Below are 17,718 nucleotides of genomic sequence, written 5' to 3'. Positions count from 1 at the left end.
GCGTTATTCCTCCGGTGTTTAGCTGGAGTAGGGCACGTATTATCAAAAAGGTTTTCTGTTCTGGTAGACCACCTCTCCTCAGTCCTTTGGCTAGTGAGAACAGGCTTGTCGTAGGGTGTTTGTATCTGTGTATGTTAGCAGTTCTGAATTGCAGGCTTCTCCTGCATTCTATTGGGATATATGGGAAGTAAAGAGAAAACCCAGAGAACTCACTGCCACGCCATTCCTCAAGTCCCAGGGTCCCTAGCTAGCCAGTCCTCATCTTTCCACCATTCAAGGTCTCTCCATGTTTATTTCTTGTATTATATCCGGGGATTTTTAGTTGTAAGAGGGTGAACGAGAGAAGAATGGGCTACTTCGTCTTGGCCAAAGGGAAAGTCTTGTTCATATTTTTGTTCATAAACATAATTTATTTTACACTCTGTCGGTGGAGTCTATTTCTGTTGTTAGTTTTTTTTTCTGCCAGCTCTCATTTATGATGGTTTATTATGTGTTTTGTAATTTTATATTAATTAATTTGTTCATTCATTTTTGAGAGGGGGTCTCATTCATTGTTGAGAGGGGGTCTAACTCCAGGCTGGAGTGCAGTGACACAGTCTCAGCTCACTGCAACCTCTGCCTCCCAGGCTCAAGCGATCCTCCCACCTCAGGGACCACCGACGTGCACCACCACGCCCGGCTAGTGTTTTGTAACTGTAGATTGTGAGCTTACATTAATGAAGTGCTCTCTGTGGGATTCTTGCATGGGTTCCTCCAGAGAATGTTTGTTTTACTGTGTCAGTCTTTATGCCACTTTTAGCTAATTTCTCTGTTCAGAATTTTTTGGACCATGCCAGTAAGAGGAGATCTGTAGTCCTAACTTATCAGTGAACACTTTCTCCCACCCCAAAGTGCAAGGCAGACAAATTTCCCTGGTGTCTTTCATTGCTAGTGGGGAGATTTCCTAATCAACCCTTTCACAGTAGGCATGCACCCTTCAGCAATACTGAGTCTTTATGTGGTGGGCCTTGACACCACCTCCCATCTTGAATGGGTCCAGGACCTTCTATGCCATTCCACATGTAGCCTTTAAAACTCAAACCTTTTCGTAACCAAGAGACAAACACCCCTAATCGGCCATAGCTTCAACGGCCCAGCTTTCATTTTCAGCTTCCTCTTTATTTTTGGCCCTTGAGAATTTTGGCCCTGTCTCCTTGAGGGCTCAATTGTGCATTCAAAAGGTATTTCCTATAATTAATTGAGCTTTTTAAGGGACTGTATAACAAGAGAAGCTAGTTTATCTTTTTGCTGGAAACAGAGCCAGCCTTCCCATTCTTTTCCTCTCAATTTTGGTAATATATTTTCTGGCAAGAGTAATTGAGGAATATATCTTCTTTGTTGATATTGTAGCAATTAGAAGTAATTTTCATTCTTCATTATAAAGAAATGATGCTCTCAACCCAAACATCAGTAGGACATAAACTGAACTGATAGCTGCAGAGTCTCCTGCAGGATCCTCTGGCCTCATGCTTCCGAACTCACTGCTCAGAATGAGAAGTGGGGTCTCTGGAGTCCACATCTGTCAGCTGATTTTCAAAAGTACTGCCTAGCCATGTGGGTTCAATGAATCATCCCCTAAACTCACTGTTTCCATTATTTTCACTAAATATTAAAATATAACATCTTATTTCCATTGCCCAAGTTGATGCAGCTTTTCTCTATTGATTAGAACTAATGATGATTATAAAATGCTAAAATTTTCAACAAAGCAGATTCACCTTCATAAATAATTCCTGGATGTTAAGGAAGCAGGCTATTTAACATGAAGTCAGTAGCCCTGCACCTAAAGGTTACTCATGTGTCCAAGTAGTATTTCTTTTTAGAAAATATCTATTTATTCTGAGACTAGGTTATAAGACTGGCTAATTTTTGTATTTTTGGTAGAGCTGGGCTTTCACCATGTTGCCAAGGCTAGTCTCAAACTCCTGGACTCAAGTGATTCACCTGCCTCAGCCTCCCAAAGTGCTGGGATTACAGGCGTGAGCCACCATGCCCAGATGAAGTAGTATTTCTTTTTTTTTTTTTTTTTTTTTTTTTGAGACAGAGTATCATTCTGTCCCCCAGGTTGGAGTACAGTGGCACGATCTTGGCTCACTGCAACCTTCGCCTTCCAGGTTCAAGCAATTTTCCTGCCTCAGCCTCCTGAGTAGCTGGGATTACAGTTGCCCACTACCATGCCTGGCTCATTTTTGTATTATTAGTAGAGACAGGGTTTCACCATGTTAGCTAGACTGGTGTCAAACTCCTGACTTCAGGTGATCTGCCCACCTCAGCCTCCCTAAGTGCTGGGATTACAGGCATGGGTCACCGTGCCCAGCCAGAAATATTATTTCTTGAGCACCTGTTGGGTATTTATTCTGCATGATGGAGGGAGGGGGAATCCATGTCATATGGCCCATAATCTTTGGCCTCTGGAAACTGGCAGTCTGATTGAACAATCAATGGGATAAAAATAAATAACTATAAGATGGAGATACAGCCAGCACTGTGTGACTGGTACAGACAATAATAAGTAGAATAAAAATATACAAGGGAAAGAGGCAATTTCTGATGACATATAGTTTTAAAAGCGTTTATGAGGTAGAGAGCACTTGATCTGGGTCTATAAACATGACTCAACTTTTGATAGACAAAGTGAAAGTTCCACATAAGGAAAATGGCCTGAGTAGAAACTCAGAACCAGGATGGCAAAAAGTAGATTCTGAGAATGGCAAGCAGACCAGTTTGGCCCAAGTGGGAATTGTAGGTTGGGGACAGCTGGTGCTGGGCTCACTGTAGAAGACAAAGTACCCAATGCTTAGTCACTGGTTCCCTATTATCAACCACAGAATGTTAATAAACATTAATTTCCAGAGTTGTCCTGACCACTCACTTCATGGTGTTACATAGACATACTGCAAATATTTCACTTTTTTTTTTTTTTGAGACGGAGTCTCACGCTGTTGCCCAGGCTGGAGTGCAGTGGCGCGATCTCGGCTCACTGCAAGCTCCGCCTCCCGGGTTCCCGCCATTCTCCTGCCTCAGCCTCCTGAGTAGCTGGGACTACAGGCGCCCGCCACCGCGCCCGGCTAATTTTTTGTATTTTTAATAGAGACGGGGTTTCACTGTGGTCTCGATCTCCTGACCTTGTGCTCCGCCCGCCTCGGCCTCCCAAAGTGCTGGGATTACAGGCTTGAGCCACCGCGCCCGGCCAATATTTCACTTTTAAAACTGAAGGTTGGTTTTTCTTATCATGCTGATAATTTAAACTTAATACATTTTAACTAGTGAAGGAATAAACTAGAATTATGGTGCTTCCACATTCTGTAAAATTTGGAATCATCTCTGTCCCCGGAACCCCGGTTTAACAGAAGAGACAGGACAAGGGACTTAGGTAGGTACCTGAGGGTTGGCACAGGTGCTCAGGTGATCGGGCGCAAGGCCTTGGAGCCCAATGTAAACCATGGAAGTGGCCAGTGCGTGCTGCACCTTTTATCCAGCAGTGGGCCTGGGTCCAGTGGACCAGACTCTGAGGTCTGTGAGTCTTCGCTGCACTTCACACTTGCTGTACACCAGCAGCTCACACTTGCTGGTGGTTTTGACATTTGAGGTGATAGAAGTACCAGAAAAACAAAAGAAAGGAGACATTAAAACAGAGTAACTTGGTTCAAAATTCAAAGTGCAGGAACTAAGGGGAGTGCTTTCTGGTTGCCACAGGTTAAATTTTTTTATATAAATATATTGGCATAAAGAATGATTCCTGGGTACATTCCATTTGTCCTTCGTTTCCTCCCTTGTATGATTATATGATTATTGATGTCATGAAAAGTACATTCATCAGGCCTGGCTGTCACAGAGTTGCACTTATTTTGCGCCCACAAGCAGTTTTGAGGTAAATCTCTTGCTTTAAGGCATTAGCTGATCAATACAGACATTTGTAGTGAGGGATTGTTTTCCACACCATCTGCATGACTCCATTTTCCTAGGGCATTCTGGAGGGTTCTGGACTTCCTTTACACAGGAAGTCACTCTGGATGGGATGGGGACAGCAGGAAGGAGCCCCTATGAAAGAATCTTTCTTCTTTAGCAGCTTGTATCTTTGAAGCGAGCAGATCCAAAGTAAAGGCCTTGAAAGAAAATATAGCAACTACTCATCACCCCGTGCTCTGCCATTTGTAGGGGCTTATTTTCTCTTCCCTTGGGGTTTTCGGTCTGATATCACCTCTTATTTTGTCTTTGAAATTTACAGGATCAATGATCCCACAGGCCATGGCCCAATCCTCCATATTACTGCCTTTGGTTACATATAAGGAAGAAAGCGTCTTGTTTGTTTCTGTATATTGGAGGCATAGCAGTGACAATACACATGGCAGGTGGTAAATACTGCTGAACGGCACTGAATTCGTAAGGTATAAATGTAATGATTTAGCTTCCCTGTTAAAAGATCTCCTGGCCGAGTGCAGTGGATCACGCCTGTAATCCCAGCACATTGGGAGGCTCAGGTGGGCAGATCATCTGAGGTCTGGAGTTTGAGACCAGCCTGGCCAACATGGCGAAATCCCGTTTCCACTAAAAATACAAAAAATTAGCCCAGCATGGTGGCACATGCCTGTAATCTCAGCTACTCAGCAGGCCGAGGTGGGAGAATTGCTTGAACCTGGGAGGTAGAGGTTGCAGTGAGCCGAGATCACGCCATTGCACTCCAGGCTGGGTGACAGAGTGAGACTCTGTCTCAAAAAAAAAAAAAAAACTCCCTTTTCTCCTTTTTTCTTTTCTCCCCCATCACTTCACCTTTTTCTCCCATAATTCAGTCACAACTCTGTTAACTGTCTAGATGGACTCTTGATACACTGAGACACGCCAGGCATTCTATGAGTTTCATCTCCTTTTTTTTTTTTTTTTTTGAGACAGAGTCTCGCTCTGTCGCCCAGGCTGGAGTGCAGTGGCCGGATCTCGGCTCACTGCAAGCTCCGCCTCCCAGGTTTACGCCATTCTCCTGGCTCAGCCTCCCGAGTAGCTGGGACTACAGGCGCCCGCCACCTCGCCCGGCTAGTTTTTTTTTGTATTTTTTAGTAGAGACTGGGTTTCACCGTGTTAGCCAGGATGGTCTCGATCTCCTGACCTCGTGATCCGCCCGTCTCGGCCTCCCAAAGTGCTGGGATTACAGGCTTGAGCCACCGCGCCCGGCCGGTAACAGCCTTCTTCTCAGCTCCAGGCTGACCTGCTTGTCCTGCACCCAGTTTATAGAGGAAACCCTGGGATTCCCCATCGTCCTCCTGGAGGGTCCTTCGCTCTCTGCATCACAGCCTGTTTCTTGAATCCCTTATAGTCCTTTGGTTTTCTCTCCTTTGGAGAGAATCCTCCAACGTTTTCCTGATAAAGGGTACATAGGAGGTAATTATTTTTTAGGCCTTGCATGTTGAAAATATCTTTATTCTATCCCCCAACTTAATTGATGTCTTCATCAAGAGATAGGTTTCTATGCTAGAAATTATTTCTCATCTGAATTCTGAAGGCAGTGTTCTCTTTTCTTTTAATGTCTCACATTGCTGTTGAGAAGTCTTATTGATCCATTGTACATAATCTGTCTTTTTCTCTCTGGAGGCTTTTATGATCCTTTCTTTGTTCTCCACCTTCTGAAATTTCACCACAATCTGACTTGGGAGTCCACTAGCAGTTAATTGAGGCATAGGTTCAGGGACTCACTGAGTTAAATCTTCATGCCTGCCTCACAGGGTTGTGAGAATTAAATGAATTAATGTCTGTAAAATGCTTGAGACATTGCCTGCCACTTAGTTAAGTACTAGTTAAGCATTTGCTTTTATTAATATTTCACATACAGGAAATTATTTCCTAGAATCTGGAAAGTTTTCTTGAATTATTTCTTTCATATTTTCCCTTCTGTTTTCTCTGCATTCCCCTTTTGTTTTTTTTGATCTCCTATTGTCTGTTGGCTCTCCTGTAATAATGTTCTCATTTAAAAAATCATCTCTTTCTCATTTTGAACTTTTTTGTGTGTGTGTATTTATGTGTGTGTTTGTGTGTGTGTGTCTTTTTTTTTTTTTGAGACAGGGCCTGGCTCTGTCACCAAGGTTGGAGTGCAGTGGCGTGCCCACAGCTCCCTGCAGCCTCAACTTCTTGGGGTCAAGTGATCCTCCCACCTCGCAAGTAGCTGGGACTACAGGCATATGCCTGGCTAATTTCTTTGTAGAGATGGGATCTCACTGTGTTGCCCAGGCTGGTTTTGAACTCCTGGGCTCAAGTGATCCTCCCACCTTGGCCTCCCAACATGTTGGAATTACACGCATGGGCCACCATGCCTGGCCTTGTGTGTCTTTCTTGTCCTACTCTGTGAGAGATTTCTCCAGCTTTATCTTCTCAGCTTTCCATTGTGTTTTTAATTTCTTCTATCATATTTTGTATTCTCAAGTTACCGCATTTTGTTGTTTTTCTCTGAATGTTCTTTTTAAATGGCATCCTTTTTGCTGTAGTCTGAATGTGTTCCTCAAAATTCATGTGTTGGAAACTTAATCCCCAATGCAACAGGGTCGGGTGGTATAGAGTCCTGTAGGAAGTGTTTAGGTCATCGGGCTCCACCGTCATGAGCAGAATAATGTCATTATAAAAAGGCACAATGGAGGCAGTTTGGTCTCTTTTTTGCCATCCACTTGCCATCATGTGAAGACACATTGTTTCCCCCTCTTGAGGATGTGCCATCTTGGAAGCAGAGACCAGGCTCTCACCAGACACTAAACCTGCTGGTGCCTGGATCTTGGTCTCCCACCCTCCAAAATGACAAATTATGAAACGTCCATTCTTTATAAATTACCCAGTTTCAGGTATTTTGTTATAGCAGTTCAAAATGGACTAAAACACTCTTCTTGTTTCATGGCAATATTTTCTTACATCTCTCTGAGAATACTAATTTTTGAAGTTTCATTTCCCTGAAGAATTCTGTTTTCTCCAAGATTCTCTTAATTTTCCCCCATTTATTTGTGTTGGGTTCTGTCTTCAAGTTAGAGGAGTTCCACAGATGTAGGTCTTCTTGGCTGCCTAATGTTTATGAGAGGGGCACATTAACAAAACCCACAGGGAGCTCTGTGCACATGGGAAAGGCTTGCCAGCTGTGGGCTCCATGTGCTGAGATTTGACTGGGTTATTGTGTTGGGGAACTCCCAATATCAGTATCCTTAGGGTCTTTCTCTTTGGCTGGTCAGATTGCCAAGTGACGATTTTTGCAATCTCCTGCCTGGAGGGCAAAAGTTTGGCTGCTAATAGTCTAGGGATAGTCAGTATCTCCTTGTTTCAATACAGTACACTGTTTTCAGCTGAGCCTGGTGTTTCCCAGCTTGGAGACCCTCCATTTTACCCTCTGCCAAGGTATGGGAGAGGCAGTTCCCCTACTATTGGAGGGGGAGAAAATCTGTGATCTAACTTTTTTTTATATACAAATTGGCAATCAAACCCCCTATTTTCAACCCACCCTCACCCTCACCTCTAAAGGTAGAAGATACTGCCACATCTCTTGGGGTTTCTGTGACTCAGATTATTTCCTGACATCCTTTACTGCTGATTTAGAAAGCAGCTTCTCAGTTCTACTGTTTCTTTTACTCGTCATTATGCTTCCCAGCGTTCATATCTTTGCTTCAATCAGTTCTCCAATTCTGTTTGCTTTTGTGGGTTTATGCCATTCAAAAACTCTTTCAGTGGTGTTTAGTAGGAGGAAGCAGAAGTGATTCTGTTTATCCCCAAATTTAAGTGCAGTCTTAGTTAAAGTTCATCAACAATGAAGTGTAATATGGTTTGGCTGGTCCCCACCCAAAATTCATCTTCAGTTATAATCCTCATAATCCCCACCTGTCAAGGGCGGAACCAGGTGGAGATAATTGAATCATGGGGGTGGTTTCCCTCATGCTGTTGTCGTGAGATCTCACTGGACCTTGATGGTTTTATAAGTGCTCACTCTGTCCTGCCACCCTGTAAAGAAGATGCCTGCTTCTCTCCTTTGCCTTCCACCACGATTGTCAGTTTCTTGAGGCCTCCCCAGTCATGTGGAACTGTGAGTCAATTAAACCCCTTTCCTTATAAATTACCCAGTCCCAAATATTTCTTCATAGCATTGTGAGAATGGACTAATACAGTGTTTTTATTTCAACCTTAGTAGCAGAGACAGCCTTCTGATGGAACATCCTTGGGTATGAAAGATAACATATTTTTGTGGCTTATATGCAGGGGTGATATTAAAAATATTAAACAACTGGTGTGGTGTGGGTGCTTACCAATCAAGAAAAACAGCATCATTCTTGCTGCCTGCTGGCTGCATATTATTGCTGAGTATGAACAAGGAAGAAACCATTTGAAGCAAAGATGAGCACATCCTCAACTGGAGTGCTAGGCAAAGTTCTGCTGTGAAGCGCGGTTTTTTTCTTTTCCTTGACCCTGTGCCTTGAATATAAATGTGCCTTGGGAGGGGGAATAATTGTGCAAGGGAAGAGGTGGCTGAGTCTCTGATGTGAGATGAATGTCAACAGGGTGAGACTGATAGAAGAACAAAGCAAATGCAAAAAAGAAATAGGTCATTGTTACTGTCAGTAAGGCACCCCTGGACTATGGATTCTCAGTTCAGGGTTAGACAAACAACAGGAGAGGCAAAGGCACACTCCTTAAAGAAATCTGGTTGCTGTGATTTAGGATTCAGATATGTTCCCTGGAAGTGTTTTCAATTTAAAAGGAAATATTGTAACATAGATTCAGAATGAGAATAAGAAAAAATGGGAAGACAGTTTAGAAATTCTCAGTGTTTTTATGAATGAGAAATACCTGGTGATGTTTTCATTGTTACTCTTTTTAAAAAAATATTTAAAATTTTATTTTATTTTTTAAAAAATTATTTCTGTCACTCAGGCTGGAGTGCAGTAGTGTGATCTCAGCTCACTACAGCCTCGGCTTCCTGGGCTCAGGTGACTCTCCTACCTCAGCCTCCCAAGTAGCTGAGACTACAGGCGTGCATCACCACACCCAGCTAATTTTATTTATATTGTGCAGAGACGGGCTGTCACTATGTTGCCCAGCATAGTCAGCAAATCTTCTACCTCAGCTTCCCCAAGGGCTGGGATTACAGGCATTAGCCAACACACCCAGCTCGTTGTTACTCTTTATCAATGGTTAGGCTAAGGCTAACATACAGGAATTTCCTCATTTCTATCCTAGAAAATCAAACACTTCACAGACACACACTCAAGATGATCTATTGATAACAGGACTGGTAATTTAGAGTAACCAAATAGTCTCAGCTGATGAGGGAAAGCTCTGCTTTACATAATAGTGCTATATAATTTCATAATAACTCCAAATAATGTATTTGGAATGAAAAATCCAGACCGGGCATGGTGGCTCACACCTGTAATCCTAGCACTTTGGGAGGCTGAGGCGGGTGGACTGTTTGAGCTCAGTAGTTCAAGACCAGCCTGGCTAACATGGTGAAACTGCGTCCAAAAAATACAAAAATTAGCCGGGCTCGCACCTGTAGTCCCAGCTACTTGGGGGGCTGAGACAGAAGGATCGCTTGAGTCCAAGAGGTGGAGGAGGCAGTGAGCTGAGAGGGCACCACTGCACTCCAACCTGGGCGACAGAGGAAGACCCTGGCTAAGAAGAAGAAAAAAAAAAAAAAATCTAACTGTGTGTGTGTATGTGGGTGTGTGTTTAATCAGCATTTGCAACCTCTAGTGAAATAGCTGATTCACACAAAGATCATCAACAGATGCTAAAACCATTAGTTGAAAGGGTATAAGGAATTGGGCATTCCTATGGTGTCAAAGTATTGTACACAGAATACTTACTACTTGCTGAGAAAAGGTATTTTTCTTTACAATGGAGAGTTCCATGGCCACCAGAAAATCAAACACCACACTGACAGTGAGACACACAGACGTGTGGATCCTGATGAATATGAAAACACAACATCATCTATGTAATATGCTTGCCAAAAAATATTTACCCTAAATCTCATTAAGCTTTTAGAACTTCCCTCTTAGAGACAGGGAATAGAGGAACCAGTTTCATGATATCACAAGGAAAGCATCAGACAAATTCAGAATGTGGGACATTCTCCAGCTGGCCCTGTTTTTTCAAAAAGGGTCTAGGGCAAGCAGGCTGACCTAGATTAAAAGAGATTTAAGAGACATAACCATACATAATGCATATTTCTTCACTGGCTTTTGTCAGAAAATGATGGAAGATAATTGGGGGATGGTTGGAGAAATTTTTTTAACTTTTATTTAAGCTCAGGGGTACATGTGCAGGTTTGTTGTATAGGTGAACTTGTGTCGTGGGGGTTTGTTGTACAGATTATTTCATCACTCAGATATTAAGCCTAGTACCCATTAGTTGTTTTTCCTGATCCTCTCCCTCCTCCCACCCTCCACCCTGATTGGAGAAATCTGAATATAGACTGAGCATTAGACACATTACAGAATCAGTTTTGCCAGGTGTCATAGTGATATTGTGGCTATGTAAGCAAATGCCTTTCTTTGGAAATGCATGCTAAAATACTTAGGGATGAGGTGTCACGATATAAATTACTTTGAAATAATTTAGCAAGAATAGGTAGATAAAGAGATACGAAGCAGATATGGCAGAATACTGGTGTCGAATCAAGATGGTATGTATATGGATGTTCAATTGTTTTATTCTACTTTTATATTAGTTTGAAAGCCATTGCACTCCAGCCTGGCGACAGAGCGAGACTCTGTCTCAAAAAATAATAATAATAAAAATAAAAAAAGAAGTGTATTAGTCCATTTTCATGCTGCTGGTGAAGACATACCCAAGACTGGGAAGAAAAAAATTAATTGGACTTACAGTTTCACATGGATGGGGAGCCTCAGAATCACGGCAGGGGGCAAAAGGCACTTCTTACATGGTGGCAGCAAGAAAACTGAGGAAGATGCAAAAAGCGGAAACCCCTGATAAAACCATCAGATCTCGTGAGACTTATTCATTACCATGAGAAGAGCATGCATGGGGGAAATTGCCCCCATGATTCAAATTATCTCCCACTGGGTCCCTCCCACAACATGTGGGAACTATGCGATTACAATTTAAAATGAGATTTGGGTGGGGACACAGAGCCAAACCATATCAAGAAGTTTAAGGATATGGCCTGCAGATGCAAAATCACATAAACTTGGCCTGACAGTTTGGGGAGTAGTAAAAGTGAGTGTCTGAAAGGGCTGTATTTGCATTGGGCACCCAGGAAGGGCCACTGGTGCCAAGTTCACCAATATAATGAAGTGAGAGGGTCATTCACGCCAGAAGGACTGAGAATTTTGGAAGAATTAATGTATTTAGAGTGCCCAAGTTATCGTCAGCAATAATTTACTCACTGGCAAGATCGGATTGAATAATTCATGTTACAACTGCGATGAGAATACTCATGATTGCTGGTTGTTAGTTGGTTTTTGTACCCCAAATTAAGTCACCTAAAATTATTTCCTTTTCATTAGGAGTTCTGAGGATGTGTTCTTTTTCTTTTCTTCCATTTATCCTTCTTTCCTTCCTTCCTTCCTTCTTTCTTTTCCTTCCTTTCTGCTTTCCTCCCTCTCTTCCATTCCTTCCTGCTCTTTCTTCTCCTTCCTTTCCGCTTTCCTCCCTCTCTTCCCTTCCTTCCCTCCCTCACTTCTCTCTCTCACCAATTCTTTCTCCAAATAATATTAAGTAATTGTCCCATCCACTCAAGGCATAGATGTAGAGTGAGAGTTAAAATGCAGAATTGCTTCCTGCAATGCTAAATTGTTCTTAAAGTACAGTTGTTGTTCAGGAAGTGTGTTTGCAGCCCTGTCCAGCTCCATATCTGGTGTGATTTTAGGGAGCTGGACTGTGCCATGTTACGCCGCCTGGAGAAGAGGATTCTGGTCGATCTCCCCAGCCGGGAGGCCAGGCAGGCCATGATCTACCACTGGCTGCCTCCTGTGAGCAAGAGCAGGGCCTTGGAGCTGCGCACAGAGCTGGAGTACAGTGTGCTGAGCCAGGTCAGCTGCCCTAGAGAGGGGCACATGTAGGTCAAGGGCTCACCACATGGCCATCTTGTAGACCAGGTCTTACCATGAGCTGACAGAAGCTTAAGACACTTAGAATAAGATCAAAGCTGCCCCTATAATGCAATGGGCATCTTCACAGAAGAATAAGCTCCTTGTCACTTAAAAATATTCAGAGAGGGAGAAACAGTGTGAGGCAGTGGAAACAGCATAGGGTTTAGACTCAGAAAACCTATGGTCAAATCCTGCCCCTGCTGCTTGTTAGCTGTGTGACCTCAGGGAAGTCACTTACTCTTTAAGCCTCAGTTTCTTCATCTGTAAAATGGGTAGCAGATGAGCCACAAAGAATGACTGTGATGATTACATAACAGAAAAGCTCCAGGTACATGTCTATTATGCACATTATCACTGGTGTCCATTCTCAGGGTGTTGTAGAAATGTTGCCTGCTTTTGGTGAACATTTGAACACAATGTTCTCTGAGGCTCCTAAATGGCAGGTATGATCTTATTTACAAGAATAAATGTGCCTACCAAATTTGAACATCCTTGGATTTGAGCACAGGGACCCCGATAGCCCAACTTGGGTGTTCTGGTCCTTTACTGGCATCTTACAGCATATTTTGATAGTGTTAGAAAGTCCTTCTAGCCCAGCTGCTTAGGTTATCCCAGCATGCTAGCAGGGTCTCTGCCTCAAGCACTGTTTATCTGGGAATCTTTTTAGGGTGTTCATGGGTGACAGATACAGAATCTACACAGGACTTCTGATACTGGGTCCTGCCTATAACAATGTAATGGCCAGGGGCATTCTGTCCACTGACCAATGGCTGTTTTTTGTGGCTGTTTCAGGAGACTGAGGGCTACTCAGGCTCAGACATTAAGCTTGTCTGCAGGGAAGCAGCCATGCGGCCCGTGAGGAAGATCTTTGATGCACTTGAAAATCACCAGTCAGGTATGGGTTGGATCATTGTGAAGGTGTTCTGGGAAATTTGTGTAAAAATCCCTCTCACCAGCAGATGGAGCCTGGTGCCTGTTCTTGGTGCCACTTTACACTTGCAACACGTATTTTGGTCAAATCATCCCTCACTCAACTCATTCCTCTGTGGGTGTTCTGATTCAGATCGACTTTGCTCACAGAAGATAAACTCCTTAGGGCTCAGGCTTTTATTTCTCTGGCACACTCTGATGTTGGGCTGGATCCATTTGAGGCACTATATAAATATTAAATAATACTTGGTAACAATACATTTAAGTCACATTTTTTTTTGTCTAGGCCTTAGGGGCTAACTCAGTTGCACATTAAAGAATTTTTCCCCAGCCCTCTTTAGTCTTGCCTTTTGCTGCATTAACAATTAAGAATGCTGCATTATGCATTGTCTTGAAAGAAGGTCTATTAGCGTTTCAAGAGCATTGATCACCAAGAGGTCGAGTGTTGTGCTGTTACTGTTGTGTTCTTATCCTAGAAAGCAGCGACCTACCGGGGATCCAGTTGGATACAGTAACCACTGCCGACTTTCTGGATGTGCTAACTCATACCAAGCCCTCCGCAAAGAATCTGGCTCAGAGATACTCAGCCTGGCAAAGAGAGTTCGAGTCTGTTTGAAACCACATTTACCCTGACCCGGCCACAAAGGCCTCCTAGTTTATTAGTGTCCGTGGGAGAAGAACAAAATGATTGGAATGGAAAAGAGAAAATTATTCTTGAAGACTGGATTAACTTGAGCCACTGTATTGTTTGGATAGCTGAGATATATTTATTAACTTATCATTACTGATGTCAGCAAAATATTGAGGGTTTCAGTTACATACATATATGTGCTATTAGGTCATACAATGGAGATTTTTCTGACAATTAGACTCCATAAAATTTTAATAAACAATTTAATGTTACTCATTTGTAAACTTTTGAAGAAAAAGATGTACTTAGAAAAGTTGTGTTGGCCAGGCACAGGATGACCCTGAGTTGGGGCAGCCAAGTAGAAGCTAAGCTTGACAGGCACTGCCCAGCGGACAGTCCCAGGGTGAAGAAGGATGAAGGCAGGGAAGGCAATGCAGTTTCTCATTCTGGACAATATTCTGTATCGCATCAGCTCTCCCTAATTCTGACTCCATCCAGCTTTGTCAGCAGCAAACCCCTCCCAAACTAAGCCCCACTCAGAAATGTCACTGAGCATTCTGATCCTAGAGCTAATAGCTGGGGTGACTAGCACACCATCACCATCAGCTGCCAGTATGACTGTTTTGGGTTCTGGCCCCCAATAACATCTTTTAACTCTTCACATCTCACATCCGGTGTGCTCTGCCCTTCTCTTTCCATTGCCACAGCTTCTTATCAGAACCAAAGCTTAGGATGGGGCACCTGAGCTTAGAGAATATTCGTTCCAAGTCTTCCCTGCTCTTAAGCTCTTCCCCCTCTCCTTAAGGGGTTACAAACAGCTAGAAGCATCTCTCTCAGAAACTCACAATCCGAGGCATCTACTTTGAACCCTTGATAAATTTTGAAGGCTTCCACTAAGTAATGCGACTTCTTTTCCCCCACTAGAACTTACCTATGGGAAATTACCTTCTTTTCTCTTCCTTGCCTTGTTTTCATCATCCCTGCAGACAGACTCTTCAAGAGGAAAAACTTCCAAAAAGAGACACTTTGGATAGCTAAGTATCCCAAAGGATTTTTACCCTTTTAAACAAAACTAAAGCATGTTTTGGGGTATTGATTATTTTGAGATTATTCTCAAACGCCTCTTTAAACATCATTTCATGGAAAATATCAAATTGAAAATATATCTTATTTAACAAATTGAAAATAAAAAAGATTTCATCTCAGTACATGCTTAAACTTCTTCATGAGCATCAGGCACTACACTATGCCAGCACCAGTGATACAAAGCATAGAGTCCCCAGCCCCCGGGCCATGGACCCGTAGTACCCTCTCGTTGCTTGTTAGAAACAGGGTTGCACAGCAGCTAAGAGGCAGGTGAGCATTACTTCCTGAGCTCCACCTCCTGTCACATCAGTGACAATATTAGATTCTCATAGGAGTGTGAACTCTATTGTGAACTGTGCATGCGAGGGATCTAGGTTATGCACTCCTTATGAGAATCTAAGTAATGCCTGATGATCTGAGGTGAAACAGTTTCATCCCAAAACCATCCATCCCCCACCCCCCAGCCAGGCTCAGTCCGTGGAAAAATTGTCTTCCATGAAACCAGTCCCCGGTGCCAAAAAGCCTGGGGACCACTGATATAAAAGACTCTACATTGAATGGCCTAAGACTGATGTAAGGCCCAAGTTCCGATGTCTGCTTTATGGTTTTGGGGGATTCTTCTTGTCAGGCCATCAGCTGACATTTCTTGTAGCTGCTAGTCCATTCGCTTCTGGCCACTACCATAATTTCTAATTTTATAAAATCTCAACTGCTGTTGCAAATTTGCTGCGGTGGGAAAGCTGGTGCTGTACGTGTACCCAAGAGTGACTGGGTAAAGGGGCAGGGGAAGTGCTCCTGTGGACAGCATGCTTTGTGACAATACATTTGGGTCCTTTCTGCTTACTGCCCGCTCCTGAATGCATTCAGGATAAGTGCAGTTCTGCTGTCCCTCACAGCGAATACACTTAACCTTCTTCCACTTCCAAAACCCCATATGCAGCCTGTGTGCCTGCTGCATCTCCACATCCTCCGTTCCCTTTAAATATCGCCTCGTCCATGTTTTTAACACTTCCACCTCTATTCAATCACATATTCAGTCCTCCCCTTTTTTCCTAAGAAAATTTGTCTTCAAATACTTCGGCATGTGGATGTTTTTCTGTCACACATTTACTTTGGTGGCTTCTTCTTGATGTTTTATACATTTATTCCTGCTTTGGATGAAATGAAGTGTAGCTCTTTCATCTCTCTGCCCTTTCCTTACCACGTATACGTGTCTTTCTCCATCATTCCAAAAGTTGTATTATGATTTTAAATTAACTCAATAGCCAGTATTTTTATTAGAAATGTACATTGTTAACTGCAGAGCCAGCTAGTGAATTAGAATTACATTTGCTTTCTTGTTTTGTCTTCCCTAGAATTAACAACTGCCTCATTTTTCTATTTGCTTAATTTTCTAAGTATCTTTTTTTTTTTGGCAACACATTCTCGGACCTGTCAGGTGCCCATCAATATTCTTTTCCAAATGACCAAACATACCAGATAAACTTTCCACTCCCTTCCCACCCGCTCTGGTCCTGGTGTTCTAAGGGAAAGGGGAGCAGAGGACCATGGCAGAATAAGCAATTTGTACCTAATCCATTTCCAGCCCTGCATCTCACCCTGGCCCTACACCATGCCCACTGTTCCCATGGCCTTAATTTCCATGGTTCCATTTTTCCAGAGAATAATGGAAAACTTCCATTCTCCTGCCTTGGCTAGGGGTTGGCATCTGACTGCTCAGGATGGGTAAGTTTCCTGAGGCTCCAACTTTTAACCAATTCCTCACTTTCAATCCTGTCTTGTACCTCACTTCCTCCCTACCTGTTGTCTGCAAGCTTGAGTCTTTGAAGTTGTTCTCCAGGATGAATTTTGGCTGTATTTTCTTTGCACTGATTTTGTTTATCAACATTCCAACCAGTTTCCACCTTTCAGATTACTGTACCTTTTCATCCACTGATGCCTCCTCTACCTTCTCTTGTGGGCTGACCCTGTGGGTTTACAATTATTCCTTTTACTCTTATTTTGGTACAGCTTTGAGAAAAAGAGAAAAAGAGACCAACACATACGACTTAATATAATGTTAAGAGTCTCCATGATTATTTTTTAAAGTAGTTTAGAAGTATATATCTAAGTTTACATAGGAGATTGGCCTGATAGCTGTTGGAGGAAAGTTTAATATATTTTCTTCCAAAGTAGAGGTCACAGCCCAAAGACCTACAGAAACATGGAATGTAGTGGCAAATGAGGAGTAAGATGGGTGTTAGGCAAAGCAGAGGTGGAGATGGTGGTGAGCTAGAGAGGGCCAGGGACTCTCTGAAAGACACAGTAATGACTCTGCTCCAATTGGCCATGGAAATTTGGATCTAACACAGACAGTTCTTCTCATCTTCCTAGAAAACCCAGTAGTTGATTTGCATTAGAATCTCCTGGTGTTCAGATGTTGGCAATCAAGGTTAACTATACACCTGTAGAATTCTCACGGCCTGCTCCCATTCACTTTTAAAAGCCTTCCTTGGTGGACCATACTTACCTAAAGTAACCGCATTCCTGTTGGCCTTCTTCATCATTCATCAATCTCTCATCGTATTAGGTAGCTATGTATACATGCATATGTTTCATCATTTGTTTGCCCCCTCCAAATGTTACGCTCCATGCCTGGAGTACTTTTTTTTCACTGCCATTGAATGAAAGATTATTTAAATTGGTGTACGCCAAAGGTTATCTGAGCACTGTCTGTGACTACTACTCCCATGCATTTTGCTCACTGCTTGTGATCTTAGAGGACTTACACAACCATTCTGAACGTGTCAGAGCCCTTGGTGTTGTTATTCATTTTTATATGTATTAATTTCCCAACTAAAAGACACGCATCTTAGAAGCCACAGCTGTATTCTCTCCATCTCCCTTATGCTTTACTCACAGAAAACATTAAATATCAGTTTTTTCAGGAAGATCAGCCAGTGAAGCAAACAGGAGTTGAGCACT

At 42.8% G+C, this 17,718-nt stretch overlaps 1 protein-coding gene across 7 annotated transcripts in view; it reads left to right on the top strand.

Moving 5' to 3' along the window:
* KATNAL2 (katanin catalytic subunit A1 like 2) overlaps positions 1-13,940 on the top strand; it is a 167,000-nt gene extending 153,060 nt beyond the window's left edge. For 6 of the 7 annotated variants that reach the window (XM_074022382.1, XM_074022385.1, XM_045377721.2 and 3 more), the window contains 3 exons: positions 11,885-12,047; positions 12,900-13,002; positions 13,514-13,940. In XM_074022382.1, the coding sequence (XP_073878483.1) occupies positions 11,885-12,047; positions 12,900-13,002; positions 13,514-13,653 (406 nt within the window). In that variant the 3' untranslated portion in view covers positions 13,654-13,940. The remainder of the gene's footprint in view (positions 1-11,884; positions 12,048-12,899; positions 13,003-13,513) is intronic. The other variant, XM_074022383.1, reaches the window with a different exon arrangement.
* The last annotated feature ends 3,778 nt before the right edge of the window (positions 13,941-17,718 follow it).

Source organism: Macaca fascicularis, chromosome 18 (genome assembly GCF_037993035.2).
Source record: "Macaca fascicularis isolate 582-1 chromosome 18, T2T-MFA8v1.1".
Classification (NCBI taxonomy): Eukaryota; Metazoa; Chordata; class Mammalia; order Primates; family Cercopithecidae; genus Macaca; species Macaca fascicularis.
This window is presented reverse-complemented; position numbering and strand designations above follow the sequence as displayed.